Genomic DNA, 27,004 nt, shown 5'->3' on the forward strand with positions numbered 1-27,004 from the left:
AAAGATACGAAACAAAAGCAGCGTTGCAAAGGTGGGGATTTGTTTAATTGGATTGTTGTGATGATTAAATGAGCTAATAAATGGAACAATGCTATATGAAAGTTGGTTGTTAATCTCTTTAGAAGAGTACAATGATGGCTGTGTAGGTGGAGAGATTTGACTTCCCTACCCATTCTCTCCTCTGCCGTGTAAAGTCACACTCCTCCTATTTATACGTGGTAATCTTAGGCAAGTTACTTAACCACTATATGCCTTAGTGTCCTCATCTATAAAGTGTGTATATTATAAGTGCCTACATCGTAGCATTGTTGTGTTATGAAAGTTAAATATGTTAATGTAAAGTGCTTAGAACAGGACCTGGCTTAGAGTAGCTACTCTAGGAGACTATTGTTTTATGTTGTTCTTGTGATGGATGCTATTGCTATTATTGTCCGTGTTAGGTATCACCTCCAGCTGCATATAAATTCTTTTTTTGGGGGGGTGGGGGGTGGCCAGTACAGGGATCAGAACCCTGGACCTTGGTACTGCAGCACCGCTGTTTTATAAATTCTTTTTTATTCTTATTTATTTTTAGAACACAATGAATTGCTTTATTTCAGTATGCATCCACATCTCAGCATTTTGTGGTCCTGAACAGAAAATGGAAAATGCAGCATTATGCCAGGAAGTCAAGCCCGCTAGTTTTGGGGATCTGTTGGGCAAACCACGTTCTTAATCCCTGCTGAGGATGGTGAGAAGCAGCAGCACCAAAATCAAAGTATGCACTGAATTCAAGGTTCCTTTTGTTCCAGTTGTCAGATTCCAAACTAGACCCAAATGAGAGTTCTCTTTTAAACTTCTTCAATTTTTAAGAGTAAAAGCAATTACAGAAAACAAAACAAAACAATTCACAGGGATCATGTATACTTACAAATGTCTTCATGTGGTCTTTCTCTAAGTTTAACCACCAAGGACTCTGAGAGCTGGCAGGGCTCAGTAACCCTGGTGACGGTTCTTTTCACCTTATCAAAACCTGAGCTAAAAGGCTGAAGACCCAAAGTTTATTTCTGAGGTTGGTGCAGAGTGAGTAAATGTGGTTATGAAACTAAAGGAGGGAAGTCAGAGATTCTTTCCAACTATATCTGATGACTTCTAGCCAAAGCAAGGAAGTGTCCTGGAAAATATTGGGTGGTGACAGTACAAAAAGGGAATTGACAGGACCAGCCCGTGGCTCACTTGGGAGAGTGCGGTGCTGATAACACCAAGGCCACAGATTCGGATCCCTATATAGGGATGGCCGGTTAGCTCACTTGGGAGAGCGTGGTGCTGACAACACCAAGTCAAGGGTTAAGATCCCCTTACCAGTCATCTTTTTAAAAAAAATAAAAAGGGACTTGAGGAGGAAGGAAAAAGCAGCATCCCTCTATAAATGTGGGGGAGAGAGGATATGGGGAAAGCCCTAAATTCCTCACCAAAGACCAATTTCAGAAGGGAGCAGAGGGGTTACAATCTATGCTTCTGCCAAGGGTGGGAGTTGAGGAGAGGGGGGACAGGACGATGGCTGGGAAGGGGCATTATTTAAGACTTAAAAAAAGAAAGCAGGGATGTAGAAAGCACCCCCCACACCCAGCAGTAGTCCCACAGGCTGCAGCCTGAAACCTTCACATCTGCTCTAATAAGCCACCCCAAGCTGGAGGGCTGTTGCAGGGAGGGCAGCGAGCAGGGGGAGGGGACAAAGGAGAAGGCAGGACCCCAGGCCATGTAATCAGCAGCAAAGTGATTGTGATGTGTCTTTTCACAGTTGAGTTAGATGTGCCCCACTAGTTATGGTGGGAATCAATTTAAATATACTTTCTTAATCCCAGAAGTTTGACTACATGGACAGTGGTTACACTTGACAGGATGATTTGTTATAGCACAACTTATATATTTCAAACGGACAAAAAATTAATATCATTTACAGTGTCTTAAGCTAAATTGCCTTTGAAGGGAGCTTCCTTTCCAGTACTCTGAGGTCTACAAGACGTATCTAGAAGAGTTACTACTGTGGAAAATGAACACTGCTTAAGTTAAATGGGGGGAAAAGGAAGAGCCTGTGGTTTTTCTTTTTGATTAATTATAATAGTGTACTTCAGGCCGCTGAGGGAGTTTCCTATTTTCTTCAGACATCATTAGGTTCTGAAGCTCGTGCAGGACAACTCTGATCCTATGTGAATTCTGCTATTTTGCTAGCATTGATATGACTCTTGGGTCCACCACTCCATTAGAACTATTAATTCCATTCATATTAATTTTTGTTACAAATCTTACAAAGGGAGGGGTGCATCTGGATGTTTAGGTCCACACCCTATTTTAAGGCTGTATATTCAGTTTTCATAAATTGTTCTTGGAGGCCCAATTATCATCCCTGTCCATTTTGTGTCATGTCTTTTGTCATCTTCTAGACCCCAGCTAACTGTGCCATCTCCTACTCCCTTCTGGCCTTCTTCAAGTTCTTCCAACAGTTGGAAATTGTGAGGGACTTTTACTCCCGAGTCTGTGGTGGCTGCCCTCTTACCTATAAATTATTTTTTAATCTCAACTTTTTTTTTTTTTTTTTTTTTAAAGATGACCGGTAAGGGAATCTTAACCCTTGACTTGGTGTTGTCAGCACCACGCTCACCCAGTGAGCTAACCGGCCATCCCTATATGGGATCCGAACCCATGGCCTTGGTGTTATCAGCACCGCACTCTCCCGAGTGAGCCACAGGCCGGCCCCTTTAATCTCAACTTTTAAAATCTCTTAAGAACCTCACTTGGCGATGAAAGTGCCCAACAACAGAAAAGACCTTACTCTTCCTTCAAAGGACTAGATTAAGTTGCCAACTCAGATTCCTGTAAGGCCAGGCAGGTAATGTGTAAAGTGCCAAGGTAAGGTAGAAAGACTGGAGAGCCCCCTCCCCAGCTGGAAGGTAGCAGCTCCTGGTTGGATTCAGAACTGGCATTACCACAAGGAACTGGAAATCCCAATTTTGCTGTAAAACCTCTGCTTTTTTTTTTTTTAAAGATGACTGATAAGGGGATCTTAACCCTTGACTTGGTGTTGTCAGCACCACGCTCACCCAGTGAGCTAACCGGCCATCCCTATATGGGATCTGAACCCGTGGCCTTGGTGTTATCAGCACCACACTCTCCTGAGTGAGCCACGGACCGGCCCAAAGCTCTCCATTTTTTTTTTAAGTGTTGCATTTAATTCAAAGAAAAATAAAAAGCAAGTATTTTATCCAATCCACAACTTGGACAGATTAGATAAAATCCATGCAACTTCATATTTCTTATTGATTTAATTACTAATCAAAGCAATGAGAATGTATGTGGCCTCATTTGTACTCTTTCCCCAGTTTTTAGAAATTTAATAGACAGCCTCATTGAACATTTTGAATATTTTATTTACTTTTCATTTTCTTTTTATTTTATTATTTTTTTTTTAAAGATGACCGGTAAAGGGATCTTAACCCTTGACTTGGTGTTGTCAGCACCACGCTCACCCAGTGAGTGAACGGCCATCCCTATATGGGATCCGAACCCGTGGCCTTAGTGTTATCAGCACCACACTCACCCGAGTGAGCCACGGGCCAGCCCCTTACTTTTCATTTTCGATTTACTTCTTTGAGTTCCACATTCATAGTTTCTATTTCTATTATATCACAATTTGTGCTTATTCTCAATGATCTAGACTTTAAAATAAAATATAATTGTAGGCAAAAGCTTATAAAATTTAAATGTATTTTTAACAAAATATGTAAATTTTTATTTATTTTTTATTTTTATCTATTTTTCTTTTTTTTCTAAAAGATGACTGGTAAGGGGATCTTAACCCCTGACTTGGTGTTGTCAGCACCACGCTCTCCCAAGTGAGCCACGGGCCGGCCCTAATATGTAAATTTTTAAAACTTTAAATCATTTTCATACGTTTATCATATATTCTTCTAAAAGATTCAAAATTATTTATCAAAATTAAAAGGCAAAATACAAATTATAATTAATAAATATCAATATGTAAAATCAAATAAATTTAGATAATGCTTTTTGCTGACTTTTTTGAAATTTTTATTGAATTTCATTATATAGTACTAGGGTATGAATGTTTGTACCCTCCCAAAAACTTATAATTTGACACCTAATCCCTAATGTCGTGGTATTAAGAGGTGAGGCCTTTTGGAGGTGATTAGGTTATGAGGGTTGTGGCCTCATGAATGGGATCAGTATCCTTATAAAAGAGGCCCAGATATGGCCAGTTGGTGAGAGCAAGGTACATATAACATCAAGGTCCAGGGTCTGATCCCTGTACTGGCCAGCTGCCAAAAAAAATTTTTTTAAAGAGGCCCAAGTAGCTTGTTTGCCCCTTCTGTCATGTAAGGATGCAGCGAGAAGGTGCTATCTGTGAAGCAGAGAGCAAGCCCTCACTGGACACCAAATCTGCTGGCACCTTGATCTTGGACTTTCCAGCCTCCAGAACTGTCAGCAATAAATTTCTGTTGTTTACAAATTACCCACTCTAAGGCATTTTGTTATAGCAGCCCACATGAACTAAGACAAATAGTTTTATAAAAATTAAACTACTTATAATCTAGTACACGATGTCCATCTACTTACGAATACAGACTCAATATCATACTTCACACAAGTTATGTCTAGACCTACATGCATACAAAGTTAACAGTAATAAGAATTAACATTGCAAAATGTTCCTCAACTGTCATTTGCAACTATTGTAAATGTGGCACAACATGAATCATACCCGTGGAACACAAATTGGGAAAGGATACTTCATCATGCTATTTAAGAGGTAATATTTGACAAGTTAATTAAGTTGTAATTTCTCTTACCTAAACGCTTCCACTTCTTAAATCCTCCCTACACTCTAAAGCAATGTGCCTTGGAATCTGGCAGAGGCATAACCTCACAGAATTCAGTTGTAGTCATCTTTTGTTTCCAGGATACAGGGCAAGAGATTGCAGAAACATTTCCCCAGGCCTGAAAGGTGTTCATTACAAGAGCAGATGCTTAGTGTTTCAGGTTGCGCTGTGCCAGTACCGAGGGCAGATCCCAGTGACAGAGGCGCCCAGGTATCATTTAATGTTGTGTGTAATAGTTCAGTTGTGATTGGTGAGATCCCCTAAAGTCTGTGGGACAGAGCAGGGCCCCTCTAGTCCAGATCTGAGGATGATACTGCTTGTGTGGGAAAATTATGATTTCTGTTTCAGATATACTAAGTTTGTGGTATCTCTGAGACATCCAAGTAGGGATGCCACGTAGGCAATCTGGAGATACAAGTCTGGAGATTAGAAGGACATAAATTTGAGAATAATCAGCTGATAGGAACTGAAGCTATGTGACAGGCATGATCCCCTGGGGGAACAGTGACTATGAGAAGAGGAGGGGGTCAGGACTGACCACCCTTGATGAACTCCATTATGGCCAGATAGAGCAGAATGAGCCAACAGAGGAGTGAAAGAGCAAACCAGAGGGACAGGAGGAAAACCAGAAGCTTGCAAGTCCTGGAGGCTAAAGAAAGACAGTGTTCCAAGAAAGAATTTGTCAACTTGGTTGAATTCAGAATTCAGAATTGGCTATCTACTAGGGGCAGTTCAAGTAAGAGGAAACTAAAAAAAAATGGATTTAAAGACATGAAGTTCATTGTAAAAACACATGAGTGGCATAGTAGAGGTGGACACCAGCCCCAAAGGGTTGAGCACTGAGTGGAAATGAGGAAATAGAGAATTTTGCCCAACTTTTTATTATGAAAAATTTCAAACATACAAAAAAATGAAAATATAACACAATTACTCACTTTACTTAGATTTAACAATTGTTACTTATAGAAACATTTATGCATTTACACATATTTCCTGAGCCATGTAAAAATGTAGGAAAGCATGATGCTTCACAACTAAATACTTCAGCATATATCTCCTACAAATAAGGACTTTCTCCTATGTAACTGCAGTACCATGATTACAGCTAAGAAAATAACCATTTGATAGGCAGAATATGAGGGTATTTCAAAAAGTTCATGAAAAATGTAATTAAAAGATACTACAAATATTTCCATGAACTTCTTGTTGTTATTTTATTTTGGTGGCTGGCCAGTACATGGTGAACTTTTTGAAGATGTCTCATATACTCAAAATTTCCCCAATTAATACCAAAACGTCTTTTATACATTTTTTTTCAAACCAGAATCCAATCAAACAACCTGCATTGTGTCCCTCCTGAGTGACAGAGTGAGTCTGGCAGTGAAGTGATTGAGAACTGAGAGACACAGGTAGTCAGAGAAGGAAGTGAGGTAGAGAAGAGATTTGTTTTTGTTTTTGCTTTTGTTTTATTTTGAGAGTGAGAGGTTGAAGATCCAGGAGGAATAAAAGGAGTAATGGAGGAAATGGGATGCAGAGAGACTGGCCATGGGCAGAAGGAGGGCATTTTCTCTACTCCACTGGTTTTCAAGTGGGGTCCTCAGACCAGCAGCATTAAGCATCACCTGGAAACTAGTTAGAAATGGAAATTCCTGCTCCTGACCCTGATCTACTGAATCTTACACACACCATCATTGGAGAACCATCGCTGTATTCTAACATGAAAGAACAAGGAGAGGATGGGCACAGATGCTGGAGGGGTGTGGATCTGCTAACAGGTAGTTCATGGAGTTCACCTCTGATGGCTTCAGGTTTCTCTGTGACATGAGAGCAAGATCATCAACTAAGAGTGAGATGAGAGACAGAGAAAAGAGCCTCATAGGTTCAAGGATCAGAAAGGTTTAAAGTAGCCATGGAACAGAGTGATGAGGTTGGGTCACTAAGCTTGAAGCCTCCTTAACGGTTGATGACCATGAATGAGGATTTCCTGGTTGTGTGATTTCCCCCAACTATTCTTAGCTATCAGAGTAAAATCCTGAAGAAAATAGATCACTGGGTTTATCCAGCATTTGGGTTTGCCAGATAGGGGCTGAAAATATAGAGGAACAAGGGAATTTGGGATATTGTCAAGAGTTGTCAAAATGATGGCTCATGTAGTCGAAGTTGGATAGGGAGGAGCTGGAGGAAGGGAAGCATCACTGATCTGGAGGTCCTGGGAGACTGAAAAATGATTGAGAGGAGAGTAGACAAAGTAATGGATGGAAGGTTAGAAGATGGGGGCTGAGGGCTGGCTGCTTGAATAATTCTCAAGGAGGGGCTGCTTCGGGTCATAAGGTCCAGGGGGTGACAATGAGAATGGGTGGCTAAGTTGAGTGGAGAAGTCACCAAGTTGTTGGGGATAAAGTCACCAAGTTGAGAGGCTGGGTGGGGAATGGGTCTTCCATGTGGATAATGAAGTCACCCAGTGAGAGGACTCAGGGGGAAGACAGACAATCAGCCAGTTGCATTTCCCTGAACAAGGTAGAGAGGTCTGGCAGGCAGCAGCGGGTAGCAATGAGAAAGGAAGAGGTCCTTGTGAATATAGTGGTGAGGGGGTAAAAAAAAGAGAGAGAAAGAAAGATGGCAGTTTAGTCCAATGGGTGAGCCTCACAGGCAGAGTTATTTTAGGCTAGAATTGGGGTTTGGGGTAGGAATAGCCTGGAGGCAGTAATCCGGAGCAAGGAAAGCACCCTCACCTATAAGAAAATAAACAGATCTCATTTCAGAAGTCTGCAGAGGAAGCAGTGTCCTCCAGGGAGAGTTAAATTTCAGTTAATGCCGGGAAGTGGAGGGAACACTCTAAGGAGAAGCTAAGGATATGAGGGGGTTTGCAGTTTATTAGAGGACAGGAGGGGCAAGTAAGGGAGGAGGCATGTGAAGAGCCGGGTCAGAGCCAGAAAATACAGAGTGTAGTGGGGACAACAGTGTGATACAGTAGGTGGGCTAGGGAGTTTACATTTTCACTATTAAATGATGGAAACAGGGATGGGAGGCAGGCTAGATTTCACCCAGTTAGCTTCTTGGAGGCTGTAAAAAGTAGTGGCTAAGTATGTGGCCTCTAAAGCAGACCTGTCTGATTCAAATCTCCAGCCCTGTCATGCACTAGCTGTCTATAACCTCGGGCAAGGTCTCTGGGCCTCAATTTCCTGTTCCGTAAAATGAGGATAACAATGTGACAATTCAAAGACTTAGTGTGTTAAATGTTTAAAACAATGCCTGGGCAGCCACCTCAGATACACTTGGTGGGGGGGGTCCCAGAGCAGCCTCTTTGCTTACCTGGACCTTGCCCCTGGCTAGATAGGAAACATGAGCAGCGACAACAGGGATGGGAATGATGGAGTTTGATGAGCAGTTGCGAATGCAGGACACCAAGAAGGAATCCAAGAAGATTCCAGTAAAAACATGGTTTCTTTCAGTTAGTGTCCAGCTGACACCCCCTACAAGCGGCACCTGGAGAGGAAAGCTTAGTTTCCCAAGGCCACTGAAGGTTTCATTGCTACATATAAGGCCGCTTATGGCCTTTTTTTTTTTTTGGCAGCTGGCAGGTACAGGGATCAGGACCCTTGACCTTGGTGTTACAAGGCCATGCTCTAACCAACTGAGCTAACCTGCCCACCCCACTTATGGCTTTTCTTTTCTTTTTTTTCTTTTTTTTTAAAGATGACCGGTAAGGGGATCTTAACCCTTGACTTGGTGTTGTCAGCAACACGCTCACCCAGTGAGCTAACTGGCCATCCCTATATGGGATCCGAACCCGTGGCCTTGGTGTTATCAGCACCGCACTCTCCAGAGTGAGCCACAGGCCGGCCCCCACTTATGGCTTTTCTAATGACAGGGCATTTAGCAATCCTGAAAATGTACAAGTTGTCAATGATAGGAATGCAGAGGAACTTCCACAAAGAAAAATCCCCAATGCCTCTTATTCCAAAAAGAGAGTTAAAGAAAAATAGAATCAAGATGGTTTCATGTTGAAGAAGACAGAAATACAAATGTATACATGTCTGGTTTGCCTCCAGACATTACAGTGGATGAATTTGTGTGAGTACTGCTTATATACAAATTTTGCATTATTAAGAGAAATCCTCAGAAGAATTTAAGGTCAAGCTTTACAAAGATAACCAAAGAAATCTTAAAGGATATGGAATATGCTGTTATTTGAGGAGGGAACCTGCGGGTCTTGCATTAAAACTTTTGGATGAAGATGAAATTAGAGGCTACAAATTACCTGTTAAGGTGGCGAAGTTTCAAACAAAGGGGGAATATGATGCCTAAAAAAACAAGTGCAAAGATTACAAGAAGAAGCTGTCTGCAACAAAAGCAGTCAGACTGGAGACCTGAGAGGAGAGCTGGGCCACCCAGAATGCACCATGAGCAAGTTGTCATCATCAAAAGTATGTTTCATCCTATGGATTTTAAAGATGATCCATTGGTGCTGAATGAGATCAGAGAAGTCCTTTGAGTAGAGTACTCAAAGTTGGGACAAATTAGGAACTTCCTTCTCTCTGATAGGCACACAGATGGTATGAACTCTGTGTCCTTGAGGAATACTGAGGAAGCTGATTACTGTGTTCAAATCCTCGATGGAAGGTAATTTGATGGGATTACAGACCATCAAGTTGAGGACTGCTCAAGAAAAAGAAAGGGAAGGCTGAGAGAATGGGAGGCTTTCCTCTGTGCCCCGGAGACCAACAGAGGCTTTCAGTCTCTGAATGAGAAAGAACAAGTCATTGACTGCCCTTTCACCCTCGACCAGCTGAAACCTGGTCTCTTCCCCTCACCCTCCACTCAGACCACTCTTCCTAAGTCACAGACACTCCTCAGATGCCAAACCCTACGGACACCACTGAATTCACTTATATTAACTGAATTTGAGAGGGGGAGTTTATTTGTAGAAATATAACAACCTCACATTTTGCATTTGGGGATGTGGGGCCCAGGGCCTTTGGAATTATTGCCCTGGCTAATCACTAGAACACCATCTCTCGGTTATTCAATCGCATTTTAGTGTAGATGCTGTTGGGAAGGGATTTTGCAGATATAATTAAAGACACAAACTGGTTTATCTTGAGTTAATCAAAAGGGAGACTGTGCGGGTTGGTCTGACTCAATCACATCCAAGACCTTTAATAGCAGCTGGAGAAGAAACAATACATTTCTACCCTCAGGTACCTTCTTCTCACCTCAATTCTAGCAGCTCAGACTAGGTGTGAGCTCTCTACAGGCCAGGGATGAGGCCCTGTAGCTGCAGAGAAAAGAACTGCATAAAATTCAGGAATAAAAATGAAGACAGTAACACTTCCAAGTAAAACCACTATAAGTTCCCCGAAAGTAAGGGAAGAAAAAGAAACTCAGGGATCAGAGAAGCCTTCAGGCCAGCTAATTAATCCTTGAAGTGTCTGGAAAATCCAGAGATTTCTTGAAGAATGGGAAATGTGGAGATGAGGAAAAGGAATCATGTACTATCAACAGCAATTGCCAAGGGGCTCAAGCACAGTGGCATAAATAAGAGCTGAGACAATGCCTACAGAGGCTAAGCTTGCAGGACTTATGCTGGACTATGAACAAGGCCAACCAAAGGCCAAGGAGCTTACAGGTAGAGGGCTGGGACACTCACCTCGGGGTAGGCTAACCCAGCAGCGCTGCCAATCCCACCCTGAGTAGAGTGAGGTGAGAACGGGGATGGAGGTGCTGAGGAGGCAAAAAGGCAGTACCAAAAGGCTACACGTGTATAAACTGGAAATGGTTAAAACTTTCCTGTGTGCAGTGGCATACCAAGCAAGGTGGGGTGGGAAGGGGCTGCACCACTGGGAGGAGTATTTTGACACTAACATTGTTTCATAATTGCTGGTGCATGGTAACAATAAAAAGTTGGTTTCAGAATTAATTTTAAATTCTCTACAGACAACGCACTCTCTTATTGCTGGCACCAGGGGGCAACTCTCCCTCCACCCTGCCCTTAGTAAGCTGTAGCCATTGTGGCCTGTGAGAGTAAACCGTCCAGCTCCTCCACCAGACTATGAATAGGGTATAGGATGGATGGGAACCCTATGTCTAGTGAGGATTACTTTGCACATAGTAGCTCAGTTTCGTGCAGCATAGTTTTGTACAGGAGAGGTGTTTCCTAAATTTTTGGTGAATGAATGAATGAATAATTGAATTAGTAATAATGGAGACAAGAAAATATGGAAAGAAGTTACACAAGCAGACATTTAGTTTAAACATGAAGACAACCTTCCCAATTACCATGGGTGTAAAATAATACAAAACAAGAAACTTCATCTCATTAGACATCTGGGGGTTCTTAATCTCTATATGCCTTGGATGTGCCTTTAGCAGTGAAGTCTATAGAGTCTCAGAATAGTTTACAACTGCATAAAATAAAATACATAAGATTACAAAGAAAAACAACTGTATTGAAGAACAGTTACCAAGATAAAAAAAATGTGTGATAAAATCTAGTGGTGGGTCTAACCACTATCATTAACTACAAAATAACAATGAACATATATGACATTTTGAAACAACTGGAGAGTGATAAAAGAATACTTTAAAAAGTTCATGGCAAGGGGCCGGCCCGGTGGCGCACTGGATAGTGCACCGCTTGGGAAGCGCGGCGGCGCTCCCACCCGAGGGGTCGGATCCCACATACAGACCGGTTCCTGCTCACTGGCTGAGCGAGGCGCGGGGGCAACACCTAGGGTTGCGATCCTGTTGCCGGTCCCGGTCCGGTACGGGGGCAACACTGAGGGTTGCGATCCGTTGCCGGACACGGAAAAAGACAAAAAAAAAAAAAAAGTTCATGGAAAGATTCGTATTATCTTTCAATTATATTTTTCCGCAAACTTTTTGAAGTACCCTCATATAAATACATCTGTGAATTCTATTGGTGACAGTCACAGGTACTGCAAATACCTTGTTTGTTGCCTACATTTATCATCGGAGGGAATGCTCAATTTCGGTTAGAGATTAGTGAAAATAAAATTAATTTTTCCTCATCCTTGTTTACAGACCCTTTGGGATCCTGGGTTAAGAGACCCACATTAGCACCAGCAGTGTCTCAGAGTAGAAAAAAAGCCTGTTCAAGAAGACATGAGAATTCTGGACAGGAGGTGCTTCTCCCAGCTTTACAGTCCAAGCCAACCTCTCCAGCAGCCTCTCCTCCATCTTAAGCCTTGTCTCAGGGCTCAGTGAGTGGAGATTCTCCATGTACCTGCTGTGCTTCCATCTTAACCACTGCTGAAGGCTCTCCCACTATCCAAAGCCCCCAGGGATATGACATTTGGAGAAAAGATGGGAGAAAAAGACCTGGTACCCAGAGGCATGTTCTGACTATTTGAATGGAAGCATCAAATGAGTCTCCAGCCCTCAAGATTGGGTCAGTCTGGGGAGGAAAACTAATTGGCCTTTCATCTCAGCTCTATCATCATCATTCCCAAGGAAGATGTTTGTACAGAAGATTCTTTTCTAGCTTATACAGACAATCACACCTTATGTTTTTTGTTGATGGTGGTGGTGGTGGTGGTGGCTGGCTGGTATGGGGGAGAGCTAATTCTATTCTCCTTTTTCTCAAAGTTTGCTTGGTCTTGCCATTTTTCTTTCTTTGAATCTTTACACTAAATCTGACTACTTTATTTTGGAACCCAGCAAATTTGCCTGCTCCCCATAATACCTGATATCCTAAAATCAGAAAAGCCACCATTCTTATGTGGAGGATTGATGGATCCATATTTATAGGATGGGAAGAAAGGAGGATATCCCTTCTTTCTTTCGTCCTCAGGGAACATGTCCACATTCAATTGCTCTAAGTGGCTAAGGTGGGCACCCCCATATTATGCAGAGAAAGTGCTGATGATCAGCAAGTAAATGTTTCCCAGAGAGCTCAGTTAGGAAACAACTTAGGGCTGGCCAGTTAGCTCACTTGGTTAGAGTGTGGTGCTGATAACACCAAGGTCAAGGGTTTGGATCCCCTTACCCCTCAGCCACCAAAAAAATAAAAAAGAAACAACTCAGGGCAAGGTGAGGGCACAAAGGTAAAGAAATAGGGGAAAATGATATTTCTTTAAAGGACAGATCCCTTTTGTTGCTTGTGTTTTTGGTCTTATTCATAAAGTCTTTGCCCAGTCCTACTTTCTGGAGTGTTTCCCCTATGTTTTCCTTTTGTAATTTTATGTTTTCGGGTCTTATATTTAAGTCTTTAATCCATTTCAAGTTAATTTTGGTATATGGTGAGAGGTACAAGTCCAGTTTCATTCTTCTGCATATTAAATTAAACTAAAAAGCTTTGCAGAGCAAAGGAAACAACCAACAGAGCAGAAAGACAGCCTATGGAATGGGAGAAAATATTTGCAAACTATACATCTGACAAGGGATTAATATCCAGAATATACAAAGAACTCAAACAACTATACAGTAAGAAAAACAAATAATCCAATTAAAAAATGGGCAAAGGAGATGAATAGGCATTATACAAAGGAAGACATTCAAATGGCCAACAGGCACATGAAAAAATGCTCAGCATCACTAATCATCAGCGAAATACAAATCAAAACCACATTGAGATATCATCTCACCCAGTTAATCTAGCCATTATTAAAAGACAAACAAATGCTGGTGAGGATACGGGGAAAGGGGAACTCCTTTACACTGTTGGTAGGACTGTAAATTAGTGCAGCCATTATGGAAAACAGTATGGAGGTTCCTCAGACAATTACAGATAGAACTACCACATGATCCAGCAATCTCACTGCTGGGTATATATCCAAAGGAATGGAAATAATCATGTCAAAGGTATATCTGCACTCCCACGTTCATCGCAGCTCTATTTACAATAGCCAAAATATGGAACCAACCTAAGTGTCCACCAACGGACTACTGGATAAGGAAAACGTGGTATATATACACAATGAAATACTACTCAGGCATAAAAAAGAATGAAATTCTGCCATTTACAGCAACATGGATGAGTCTGGAGAAAATTATGTTGAGTGAAATAACCCAGACAAGGAAAGAGAAATACTGCATGTTCTCACTCATACTGGGTGCTAGGAAGGAAGGAAGGAAGGGAAGGAGGGAGGGAGGAAAGAAAAGAAAAGAAAGACAAGACCACAACAATACACTGAACTTTCAGAAGGACAGAAAAAACCTAAGATACTAGAGATGGGGGGGAGGGAGGGAGGCAGTTTGAGGAGTGATAGTTCGAGTAAAGGGCATAAAGAAAAATCACGATTTGTAACAACGAATATGCCAATAGTAAAAATTTTTAAAAATAGAAAAAAGGGGAAAAAAAAAAAAAAAGGATCCCTGAACAGAGTTGGGGGTCCTTACAGTCTATGAGGACACCTCCAAGTCCTTCCTATATGACACTAGGGACTCCTGTACCAGATAGACACTGGTCTCAGGGATTAGCAGAGAAGAGAAAGTTATTGGCACAGCCCCATCCTACGGAGTGATACCAGATGCTTCTGGGTCTTCAAGGCCAGTATGTCTTTTGCCAGTAAAAGAAGTGAGGAGGGGCCGGCCCGGTGGCGCACTGCTACAGTGCATGCTTGGGTGCGGAGGGTTCGGATCCCACATACAGACCGGTTCCTGCTCACTGGCTGAGCGAGGTGCCCGCGCAACACCGAGGGTTGTGATCCCGTTGCCGGTCCTGGTCGGGTATGGCTGTGACACTGAGGGTTGCGATCCGTTGCCAGACACGAAAAAAGACAACAACAACAAAAAAAAAAGTGAGGAGACCTCTGAGAAGTGATGTTCCCCAGAAGTTATGAGTTTCAGCCTGGGAATCACAAGGCCCCATCTAAGTCAAAGAACAGAGGATTTGGAGCCTGAAGGATAAGCCCCTCGGCAGCTCCACCGAGAAGAGGACGTGGGGGAAGCCTCGCAGCCTTCATGAGCAGGTGAAAGCAACGAAGACGGCTCAGGGAATTGAGCGGACCGAGAACAGATCCATCCCCTGGTCCGTGCTGCCCCCTGGAGGTCAGTATAGGTATAGCTATAGGTCGGTATAGGTCGGCTCCCTTTCACGCTATTGTCTCCTCTATTATCTGACACTCTTATCTTTTCAGCTCTGGATCACCCTATCCAGAGAGACCAATGGATCAGAGGGTTCCTATGGAACCCCGGGAGGAGTTAAATCTCCCCCAAACCAGCTCCAGTATCACTTGAATGCCCACTGGGTTCCAGAATAATGAGCTTCCGGAACTGTGTCTTATCTCCGCCGCTCACATTCCAGCACTGCCCCTCAGTGAGGTCTGCAAAAACCTGCGCCTATAGGTCAAGTCTGAATATTTGGGTTCGGGATGGCCAGGAGAACGAAAGATCAAAACTGTGACGAACCACGGTGCCTGCCCGCACAGCCCTCCCCCATCGGAGCATTTGTTCGACTTCCTCTCTCGGCAGTCTCCCTGGGTGGTTATCTGGGGACCTTGTTTTTTTTTGTTGTTGTTTGTTTTGTTTTTTGCTTTTGCTTTGCTCTTTGTCTAAGAAGCCTATCCCAAGCCTTTGGCGCATCTCCAATTCTCCTCGCAGTCGAGCGGGAGTCACGTGAAATGCCAGCACACCTGGATCCCCCAAGACTGAAACCTGGAAGGGAGTGGGAGAGTAGGTGGGCGAGGAACTGGAAGGACGGAGGGGAGGTAGAGGATCAGAAGATTCCTGGGGCCGGCGTCTGGGGTGGGCTCGCGGCCCCTCAGGGCCTACCACACCCAGCCCAGCACTAGGCAAGCCCTCAGGTAACTAGTTGGGCGGAGTCAGGCAAGGTAAACCTGGAACAACGCCGAGAGAAGGAAAGCGGCGGTGGGCGAGGCGAGGTCAGATAAGGACAGTTCCAGCTCCGCCCCTGAGGCATCTGGACCAATCAGAAGTCAGTTTCAGTCCCACTCCCCGCCTCCTCTGCGCTTTCGCGTCAGGGGCGAAGGCGCTCAAAGCTACACGGCCAGAGCGCTGAGATAGTTTCCAAAGTCAATCACAGCGCTGCTCTGGAAGACAGGGCGGCACCCTAAAAAGGCGGGAGCGAAGAAGCCCACTCCAGTCACCCTGCCACGCCCCCTCCCCGCAGCAACCAATCAGGAGAGCCGGTCAGCCGGCGCTGCTCCAGCTCGGCGTCAGAACGCACCCTCCTCCCTCCACGCGACGAGTGTGCTCTGCAGTCACAGACCCAGCGCTCCGACCGCTTGCGGCACTGTTAAGGACGCCTCCCCGTTCTGGCGGGCTACAGCCGCCTCCGGAGGTCCAAGCGGGAAGTAGAAACTACTTCCCTTCCATCACTTGCCTGGGACTTGGGGAGGAAATGGTTACGCCCTGGGGAAGAGGAAACATCCCCAAATTACCTTTTTCCCTTGTCCAGAGCCTTTGCCCTTAGGACTAAATGGTGCCCCTGTGTCTCTTCAGCCTTGAGTTCAAATAAGGTGTACAGGCGGAGCAGCAGGAAAGCTCCCAGTCAAACAAAGAAATGGAAGAGATGAATAAATTGTGAACCTGGTCTACCCCTGCCCCAAGCATGTGGGTGCCGTAGCCCTGCAGCAAGGGGCTGTGACGGCTACAACCGGAGGAGCTAAGGAGCTGCCTCTGAGCAAGAGGAGGCATTCCCAGAGTCAGCTCGGGCTTTTCCCAAGGTAGTCATCGGGACGTGCCTGAGGCTGCACAGCCATGTTCCCACCCCTTGAGACATCTGCCATTTTAACCATCTTTCTCCAACAAGTTGGTTACTTGTGAAATAATCCCTTCCCTAAAACCAATGCAGCCACCTCTAGCCTGAAGTAGCTAGAGGTTAGAGGTTACTATCCATGTCCCTTCTTTCTGGACACCCACCAGCAGGGATGTAAACCGACGAAGTAGTCACAGAGGGAAGGGGACTCTGGAGAAAGGAAATAGGAGAAGAGTGTTATGTCATTATTTATTATTTTCTGCAGACTGACCTTAGAATAATTCTCAAGCCAGGAGGTGATGGGTTAGTGTTCAAGTTGCTGAGAGCTTAGGTCAAAAAGCTACAGAAAAATAACTTCGAGTGAAAAAAAAAAAAAAATCAGTGACTTGGAGGCAGTCTCCCCTTGTTACCAATCCAGGTGACAAGAACATGGTGACAAGAGTTGAATGAACCAGAGATGGAAGCAGTGAAGGTTTTTACTACGAGGAAAAAAGACCCTTGGGTGTGTGAGAGTGGGGAAGGAGGGTGACAAAATTGGGAAAATGATAAAGGTCATTTTGGAAGTCGAGGGGGAAGTAGTCTTGGGAAACCTGAAGACACTGGGAGATTCAGAAGGCCAAAGGGATCCAGCTTATCCTGTTGAGAGAGGGTCTTGGGAATAAAGACAGGGTAAGGCATATCAAGGGCCTGGGAGGCAAGAGGAAAACTGGCAGGGGGACCGCAGGTGAAGAAGGGTATGCAATGGGGTACAGAGGACAGGCGGATCTCAGGGCAGATCCCAGCACATCAGAAGTTGGGTTTGTGCTTCTTGAGTTCCACCATAAGGTGGTGAATGTTGATGAGCTCAGCCCGGGCAGGAAGGGCTCGGAGCTGGGGTTGGGATAGTACCCGGTGGAAGCGATGATAGAGCTGGATCAGCTGGGTCAATGCTCCCTGGTAGAGAAAGTCATGGAGGGATCAGACTGTAGGGTGATGCTGAGGATGATTAGGAATCAGGTTAGGGCTCATTCAGAACTAAAAGCACAGCTGGTAGTTGAAGATCAAGGGTCACTTAGATGATGCTGAGCCCAGGGAAAAAGGGGGGAAATAATTGATAGGGGATGGGAGCGGGGGCTGGGAGATGCAGGCTACCTGGATGATACTGGTTCCATTTCTGAAGTTGGTAAAACTCCGCATTACATCCTGACTCAGAGACTCCACCGATGATTTCCAGGAACTACCAAATCCACGGATCAGCTGCGTTACTCGGGCTAACAGCAGGAGGAAAGAGAGAGTGTCAAAGAGGAACTAAGCTGGGTGATCTTCCACCCAACTAAGTCCTTCTCAAGGTGCAGCCATCCTCACCATCACATCCCTCTTTGCTGGTGTTCTCCCAACCCAGTCTTTCATACTCTACCCCTTCCCCATGTAATCTGCATCCTATTGTTTCTCTTTTCCACTCATGTGCCCACTGATCCCACCACTACCACACCATCCTCATACCTTCTTCCCCTCGAAGTCGATCAGCCTGTCCACGCTCAATCAAAGCCTCAGCCTCCTTCACAAATGCCACTAGACCCCCAAAAGGGGGAGACAGCAACTCTTCAATGAATTCCTGGAAAGAGAGACACACACACAGTCAGGTGTCCTGGTGTCAGCAGATTCTCCCAGTTCTGTAAACGTGACTGACCAGGTACTTAGGACACTCATAGGAACTCTGGGAAGGTCATACACTTTAAGACGTCACTGGTCTCACAAGAGGTAGAGATTCTAAGGATCCCCCTCTTCAAAAAAACCAAAAATAGCCTGGCCAGTTAGTTCAGGTAGTTAGAGCACAGCCTTGTGACACCAAGGACCAAAGTCAAGAGTGTGGATACCCATACCGGCCAGCCACCAAAAAAAAACCCCAAAAACCAAAAAACTAAAGTAAACTTGAGCTAGGAGAACAATGAGAAATTGGGGTCAGGGCACCAAGATGGATGGCATATTTCAGCTACTGCAAAAGCAGAGGCAAATCCTCTCTGGAGGAAAATATCCTCAATCCTAATTTAGGCCTACACAACTCCCCCTAATTAAGATCAAGCAATAAACTCAAAGATCACCAGACACATAGTAAAGCAAGCTCCCACAAGAGTCAGCAGACACAATAAGCAATGGACTTAGACCTCCAAAGACTGCTGTTAGAATTGTCAGATACACAGCAGTTGTATTTTTTGTATGAAATGTTTAAAGCTAAGGATGCAGACATAAAGATGACCAATTAATAAGAACAATAAGGAATGGACAGACTTTTTTAAAAAATGGGAATGTTTTAGGAATAAAAACCCAATTTTAAAAAGTCAACAGGTTAAACAGGAGATTAGATATAACTGAAAAATGATACAATAAGAATTTATAACTGAATAAATGACTCAGAATGTGGCACAACAGATAAAGAGATGGAAATTTTTTTTTTTTTTTTTTTTTAAAGATAACCGGTAAGGGGATCTTAACCCTTGACTTGGTGTTGTCAGCACCACGCTCTCCAAGTGAGCTAACTGGCCATCCCTATACGGGATCCGAACTCACGGCCTTGGTGTTATCAGCACCACACTCTCCCGAGTGAGCCACGGGCCAGCCCCAAGAGATGGAAATTTTTGAGACAGTAACAGACATATAAATCTAATTAATGGATCTAGGCAGTGGTCATTGACGGCTACTGACATCACAAAAATAAAGCCAAGAAGACATCATGTGTTCCCTCATGGAAGTACACTCCACTACCTCTCAAATGTTCTTGTAAAAGAAAAAATCTACTTGAAATCTGATCAAGCCTTTCCATATAACTACACATTTATGGGAAATATACCAGACTGAGGAACAGTTTAGCCACATCATGGAATGCAGTCAGCAAAATCTAGACTATATGTCATTATACATGACAAATGACTCAATGACTCAGTTTCTTCCACAAATAAGTTATGGAGAAGGGGGGACAAAGATAGAAGGTAAATCAATAAATTTAGAAAAGATATATGTATGGACCTTATATGGATCCTGATCTGAACCATAAAAAATCATTTATGAGATAACTGGGGAAATTTGAGTACTAGCTATTTTAAATTACATCATTTTTTAAGTTTGATAACGTATTGTGGTTTTAAAACACATTCTGATACAGATGAAGTGATAATGATGTATAAGATTTAATTCCCAATAAAGCCGGCTGGTTAGCTCAGTTGGTTAAAGTGTGATGCTGACAACACCAGGGTCCGGGGTTCAATCCCTGTGGCCAGCCACACACACACACACACAAAATTCACAATAACTGGGGGACACGGGAGCAGGATGAGCAATGGGTGTTGGTACAGATGAAACACACTGTGAGTTGTTATTGGCTGAGGATCAGTAGTAGTACTGCTCTTCTCTCTACAAGCATGTACATTTGACATTTTCCACCATAGAAAGTTAAATTTTTAAAAAATGGAAGAAGGAAATTAAAACAGAAAACAAAACAAAACAAGAAAACTCAAACCAGACAGTAAGATCTGGTAAGATGAAAGTGAAACTATTATTCTGTTTAAAAATAAATTATTTGTATCTTTTCTACTCTTCCCCCCACAAAATCCACTTACATTCCTTGAGGGTTGTCATGTAACTAATATGAGACTAGGGAGACCTGATTCAAGAAAGGATCTTTCTATAATCAAAGATAATGTTTGTTTATTTGTGATGTGATTTTGGACAGACATTAAATAACCAAATTCAACCTATCACAGTTATCTAAATGCAATAACACACACACACTCTTAAAGTAACAGTGTTGGGCACAGAAAGTGGACTGCAAAGGAAAGTTGAGCTAACCACGATGACCTGCACTGTCCAACATGGTAGCCATGAGTCACATGTAGCTATTTACTGATCACTTAACACAGGGCTAGTCCAAACTGAAATGTGCTGTAAGCATAAAATACACACCAGACTTCAGAGACTTCATATTTGGAAACATTTTTAAATATATCATTACTAATTTTTTATTGATTATATGTTGAAGTAATAATACTTTGGATGTACTCATTTAAACAAAATATATTTTTTAATTCATTTCACCTGTTTCTTCTTACTTAATGTAGCAACTAGAAAATTTAAAATTACTTAAGTGGTTCACATTTGTGGCATGGATTACATTTCTACAGACAGCACTGGTCTTGACTTAGATAAACTTTCTTTAAGCTTTCTATTCAGCAAAAGAGAACACTTTGTGGCTTTTTTTCTTTTTCCCAACTATTACTATATTTATATTACTATGCTTAAATTACATGGAAAAAGACAGTCAAGCAGTTCTGCACCATTTCAGAAAGTTTCCAATCAACACCAATTATGTGGTGACAAATAACTAGGAATGGTGACATCTTTGGGTCAAGACTGACAAGGAAGAATGGGCTCTGGTGCTACAGTTCATCTCCAACAAGAATATAGCACACTGGCTGGCATGCTAACACAGCCTTAGCGCTGGGCATAGATTCAGATCTCTTCTCTGAAAAAAGAGAACACTTTGATAGCAGAGGAGTGACCAGAGGGAAACAGTGCACTAGGCTTGGGCTAACAATTTGTCCCACATACTCTCAAGCAGTAGCCAACCAAAAAAGGATAGGAAGCGGTGATGGAAGCTGGCTCCCCACACCTGGCAAATCCCAGGGCACCTCAGCTGCTTTTAGCAGAGTCCATTGGTTAAGTGCATCTTTGTGAGATCAGAGAGTCTAGAGAACAGCATTTCTGAAGAGGAGCTGATGTTCCCTCTGCTCACCTAACTGTCCAAGTGAGGACAATTGTTACCTTTCTCATCTAATTCCATGTTTACAAAAAGGGAATATAGAATGGGAAAGTCTAACCTACAGCTAATTGGATTCCCAGGAAGAGAGAAGAAAGAATCAAGAAGCAACATTTTAAAAAATACTATGATTTCTTCTGAGTTAATGAAAAACATAAATGCAAAGACCCAGGAAACACAACAAGATACCAAGCAAGATGAATAAAGAGAAATCCACATATCTAGACATATTGCAGAAAAACTAAAATACCAAAGAAATAAGAGAAGATCTGTAAAAGCAGTCAGAGACAACAGACTGTCTTTAAAGAAACAAAAATTAGAACAGCAGACCTCTCCACAGTAACACTTTAGGCCAGAAGACAAAGGAAAATGATCTTCTAAGTGCTGAGAGAAAATAACTCTTAACTTAGAATTTGACAGTAAGCCAGCAAATTTCTTTCCCTAACAAGATGAAATAAAGACATTCATTCACTCTTCATTCACTCATTCATTTATTTATTGGCAGCTGGCTGTACAGGGATCAAACCCTGGACCTTGGTGTTACCAGCACCATGCTCTAATCATCTGAGCAAACTCACCAGCCCCCAAGACATTTATATAAAAACAAAAAAAAGGTTTACTACCAGCAACTTTCATCAAAGGAACTTCAAAAAGATAATGTGTGAGTTTTAAGAAGGAATGGTATGCAAAAAAACTGGAAAATATACATGGAAATCCATATAAGTATAATCACTATAAGACAGGAACAATTAAAAATAGGACAGAAATAAAATGCTGGCCAATAATTAGCATGGAAGGCCAAAGAGGGGTGATTGAAACATCAAAACATTTAAAATGTTTTAAAGTCCACATGTTGTTCAAGAGAGTGGTTAGATATTATGCTTAGGTGTCAAGCTGAATGCTGAATACGCAAGGTAAATTGTAAAGGATAAATCCTAACAGAATCAAGTACAAAATCCAAACAATTAGAGAAAAAAAAACGTAGAGGCAAAGACAGAAGACACAGACAAACAGAAAATTAAAGATGGTAGAAAAAAGTCCAAATGTAACATTAAACACAGTAACATAAATGGATTAAAATCATAAATTAGAAGGCAGAAATACTCCAATTGGATTTTTTTTAAAACTCCAGCTATATATATTTACAAAACACACTAAAAATGTAAAAGCATAAAAAAGCTGAAAGTACAAAAAATGGAAATAAATTTAACAGGCAAATATTAACCAAAATAAAGCTGGCAAGGGCTGTTAGCTCAGTTGGTTAAAGCTCAGCCTTATAACACCAAGGTCCCCATACCAGCCAGCCACCCAAAAAACAAACAAACAAAAAAAAAAAAACAAAGCTGGCAGAGCTATGTTAATACCAGACATGATAGGCTTTAGGACAAAAAAAGTATTAGGGCTAAAGAGGGTCATTATATAATGACAAATGCTTTAAGTTACCAGTAAGATCTCACAGTTCTAAAACGTTTAAGAATTTAAATAAAATAAGCTGAAACTATGTAAAGCAAATGTTGATAGAGACAAAGTGACAAATCTATGGGTTTCAATACATCTCCCTCAACTATTGGTAAGTCAAATAGACAAAAAAATAGTAAAGATACAGATGATGTGAACAACACAATTAAGAAGCCTGATCTCCACAAATGACAATTAAAGAATACATGAAACATTTACAAAAGTTGATCATGTACTAGGCCACAAGAAAACTAAACAAATTTCAAAGAATCAATACCAAAAAGACCACATTCTCCATTCAAAATTCAACTAAGTTAGACATTAATAACAAAAAGATAATTAAGGAAACTACATTCAGAAAATTTAAAATATTCTGCCAGCTGGCTGGTTAGAGATGATGGTAACACCAAAGTCTGAGGTTTGATCCCTGCACAAGCCAGCAAAAAAAAAAGGAAAAGCTCATGGACCAAAGAAAAAAATATTCAAAATATTCAAAACATAAAAAAATTATTAGAACTGAACAACAATAATAATAATGCTACATATTCAAACCTATAGAATGCAATAAAAGTAGTTCTTAGAGGAAATTTTACAGTTTTAAATCTTCCCAGATGCTTTCGCTGCCAAATTCTATGAACCTTTCAAGGAAGAGATTGTTTCCATCTTAAACTCTTTCAGAATAAAGAAAAAGAAGGAATACTCTCTTCCTACCTCCTATGGATTCAGTATGACTTTGGTACTGTAACCCCATAAGGGCAGTACAAGAAAGGAAGATCATAGGCCAATGTCACCAATGTACAGAGAAGCAAAAATTCTAAACAAATTAGCAAATCAAATCCAGTATGGTTTAACAATCTAAAAATCTAAAATGCCACAGACCATATAGCAGATAAAAAAGAGAAAAAATATATGATCATCTCAACAGCTGCACAAAAAGAAACTATTTTTGACTAAAAATTCAATATCCATTCATGATTTTAAAAAATAATAACTCCTAGCATACTAGGGATTGAAAGGAATTCCTTAACCTGATAAAGAGTATCAAGAAAAACCTACAGCAATATTACTCTTAATGGGAAAATGACATCATTCTTTTTAAAATTAGTAAAAGGGTTCTTACTATCACCACTTCTACTTAAGTATTCAACATTGTTCTGGAGGTACTAGCCAGTATAGTAAGAGATTAAAGACACAAGAAATCAAAGACATATGGATCAGAAAGGAAGAAGTAAAACTGCCATAATTCACAGATGATAAATGTTTATATGGAAATACACACACACACACACACACACCTCTCCAAAAATATTAATAGAAATAATAATTTAGGAAGGTGGCTAGATATATGATTAATATACAAAAGTCAACAGCACTTCTATACACCAGTTCAAACAAGAAAACTTCTTTTTGAAAAGATAATGTTTAGGTAACAATGTTTCATTTAAAGGACAAATTCAAAAAAAAATAGAGTACAAAGTCCAAACAAGGAGAAAAAATGTAGTAATTATTCCTAGATTTATTATTCCTAATAAATACAGACTTATTCCTAATAGTAATAACTATAATATTAACTTTTTTTTTTTTACTTTTTTTTTTTGTCTTTTTTCGTGTCCGGCAACGGATCACAACCCTCAGTGTCGCACCCGTACCAGACCGGGACCAGCAATGGGATTGCAACCCTCAGTGTTGCGCCCGCGCCTCGCTCAGCCAGTGAGCGGGAACCGGTCTGTATGTGGGATCCGAACCCTCGGCGGGAGCGCCGCTGCACTCCCAAGCGGCGCACTGTAGCAGTGCACCACCGGGCCGGCCCCTATAATATTAACTTTTAACATAATAGAGATTGAAAGAAATTATCTTAAGCTGATAAAGGGTGTCTACAAAAAAAACCCCTACAACATTAAGAGCAATATTACTCTTAATGGGGAAATGATGAAAGCATTCCTTTTAAAATCAGGAATAGAAAAACAGTCCTCACTATCACCCTTTTATTCAACTATTCAATATTATTCTGGAAGTTCTAGACAGTACAGTAAGAGATCAAAGACATAAGAAATTAAAGACAAAGGATTAGAAAGGATTTATTTATTCCTAGTAGGACTAAATGTATATATTACATCTACTTAAGAATCAATCTAACAAAAGACTTGAAATGTCTTTATGCTTAAAATTATAGAAGTTTATCAAAAGACATCAAAGACTATCTTTAAAAATGAAAAGGGGATGGGCCAGCCTGTGGCTCACTTGGGAGAGTGTGGTGCTGATAACACCAAGGCCACGGGTTCGGATCCCCATATGGGGATGGCTGGTTTGCTCACTTGGGAGAGCATGGTGCTGACCACACCAAGTCATCTTTAAAAAGAAATTACTTAATTTAAAAATAAATAAATAAATAAATAAAAAAGAAAAGGGAATCCATGTTCGTTGGTAGGAAGTTTCAAAATCATAAAGTGTCAATTCTTCCAAAGTGATCTACAGACAATGTAATTCTAATCAAAATCCTCAGTTTTTTTTTTTTTTAATGTGAAAACTTACAAACTGATTGTAAAATTTAAATGGAAAATCAAAAGCCAATAACAGTCAAGATACTGATGAAGAAGAAGGTAGAAGAACTTGCCCCATAAAGCATAACTAAAACTGTATGGCAGAGATAACCAAATTGATCAATGAAACGGAATAAAGGCAAGACACACATCTTTGCGGAGTTTAACTATATGACAGAGACAGCACTGCAGATCAAGTGTGGAAAGAAAGGGAGATTTTCTTTTTCTTTTTTTTTGCAGCTGGCCAGTATGGGGATCCGAATCCGTGACCTTGGTGCAATAAGACTGCTGTCTAAGAAAGGGATTTTCTTTTTTTCTTTTTTTTTTTTTTGTCCTTTTTGAGACTGGCCACACCACACTCAGCCAGTGAGCGCTGTGAGCGCACCGGTCATCCCTATATAGGATCCGAACCCGCGGCGGGAGCGCTGCTGCGCTCCCAGCGCCGCACTCTCCCGAGTGCGCCACAGGCTCGGCCCAGAAAGGGATTTTCTACAAATGGCTCTGGACCAATCATTATCCATACAGAAAAATTAAACTACATTCCTACCTCACGTCATACACAAAAATTAATACCAGATAAATTCAGGACTTAAAAGTAAAAAGCAAAATTCTACAATATTAAGAAGAAAATGCAGTATAGTATTTTTCTGACCTTGTGATAATAAGGAATATCTTAAACATGACACAAAAATAAAGAAAAGACTGATAATTTCAACCATATTAAAATTAAGAATTTCTGTTCATCAAAAGGCAACATAGCTGCTCTGCTCAGCCGTGGTGGAGAGGCAGCAGGGAGCTCAGAACTAATACAGTTCACGTACACACACACAAAAAAACCTCACAATAAAGTAAAAAGACACATACTGAAATATATCTGCAATCTATATAATCAACAAAAATTAGTAAGTAGACTATATAAAGAACTCTCATAAGTCAAAAACAAAAACACAAGCAACTCAATTTTAAGAAGGTCAAATGTTATGTGCTATGACAGATATTTAACAGAAAAGAAAAATTTGTATGGCTACTAAACATGTCAATGATGCTCGATCTCACTAGTAATCGGGAAAATACAAATCAAGACCCCAGTGAGATACCTACCAAAATGGCAAAGAAAGTCTGATAATACCACGTGTTGGCAAAAACGTGGCTCGGTGAGAATTTTTACATGCTGCTGGTAAGGAATTAATTGACACAAATACTAAGGAAAACAATTTGGCATTGTCTCATAAAGTTGAATACTGGCATACCCTATAAGCAGTAAGCCTACTGTACTAGATTTACCTAAGAGAAAATTTTTTTTTTTTTTTTTTTTAAATTTGACTGGTGGGCCGGCCCGTGGCTCACTCGGGAGAGTGCGGTGCTGATAACACCGAGGCCCCGGGTTCGGATCCCATATAGGGATGGCCGGTTCGCTCACTGGCTGAGCGTGGTGCTGACAACACCAAGTCAAGGGTTAAGATCCCCTTACCGGTCATCTTTAAAAAAAAAAAAGAGGTGTTTGGAGGCAGTGGGGCAAGTCAAGGGTTAAGATCCCCTTACCGGTCATCTTTTAAAAAAAAAAAAAGAGGTGTTTGGAGGCAGTGGGGCAAGTCAAGGGTTAAGATCCCCTTACCGGTCATCTTTTAAAAAAAAAAAAAGAGGTGTTTGGAGGCAGTGG

At 41.6% G+C, this 27,004-nt stretch overlaps 1 protein-coding gene and 2 pseudogenes across 1 annotated transcript in view; 1 reads left to right on the forward strand and 2 right to left on the reverse strand.

Annotated features, from left to right (window-relative positions):
• Window positions 1-2,091: 2,091 nt before the first annotated feature.
• LOC103597951 lies at window positions 2,092-5,434 on the reverse strand (annotated as a pseudogene).
• A 1,910-nt stretch (window positions 5,435-7,344) lies between these two features.
• On the forward strand, window positions 7,345-16,099 carry LOC103597953 (annotated as a pseudogene).
• Window positions 16,100-16,787: 688 nt separating this feature from the next.
• VPS52 (vacuolar protein sorting 52 homolog (S. cerevisiae)) overlaps window positions 16,788-27,004 on the reverse strand; it is an 18,262-nt gene continuing 8,045 nt past the window's right edge. Inside the window, exons 18-20 of the mRNA XM_008581827.1 lie at window positions 18,040-18,151; window positions 17,689-17,807; window positions 16,788-17,490 (exon numbers count right to left, since the gene is read on the reverse strand). Coding sequence (XP_008580049.1) covers window positions 17,344-17,490; window positions 17,689-17,807; window positions 18,040-18,151 — 378 coding nt within the window. The 3' untranslated portion in view covers window positions 16,788-17,343. The remainder of the gene's footprint in view (window positions 17,491-17,688; window positions 17,808-18,039; window positions 18,152-27,004) is intronic.

The sequence above is a fragment of the Galeopterus variegatus genome, unplaced genomic scaffold (assembly GCF_000696425.1).
Source record: "Galeopterus variegatus unplaced genomic scaffold, G_variegatus-3.0.2 Scaffold2472, whole genome shotgun sequence".
NCBI lineage: Eukaryota > Metazoa > Chordata > Mammalia > Dermoptera > Cynocephalidae > Galeopterus > Galeopterus variegatus.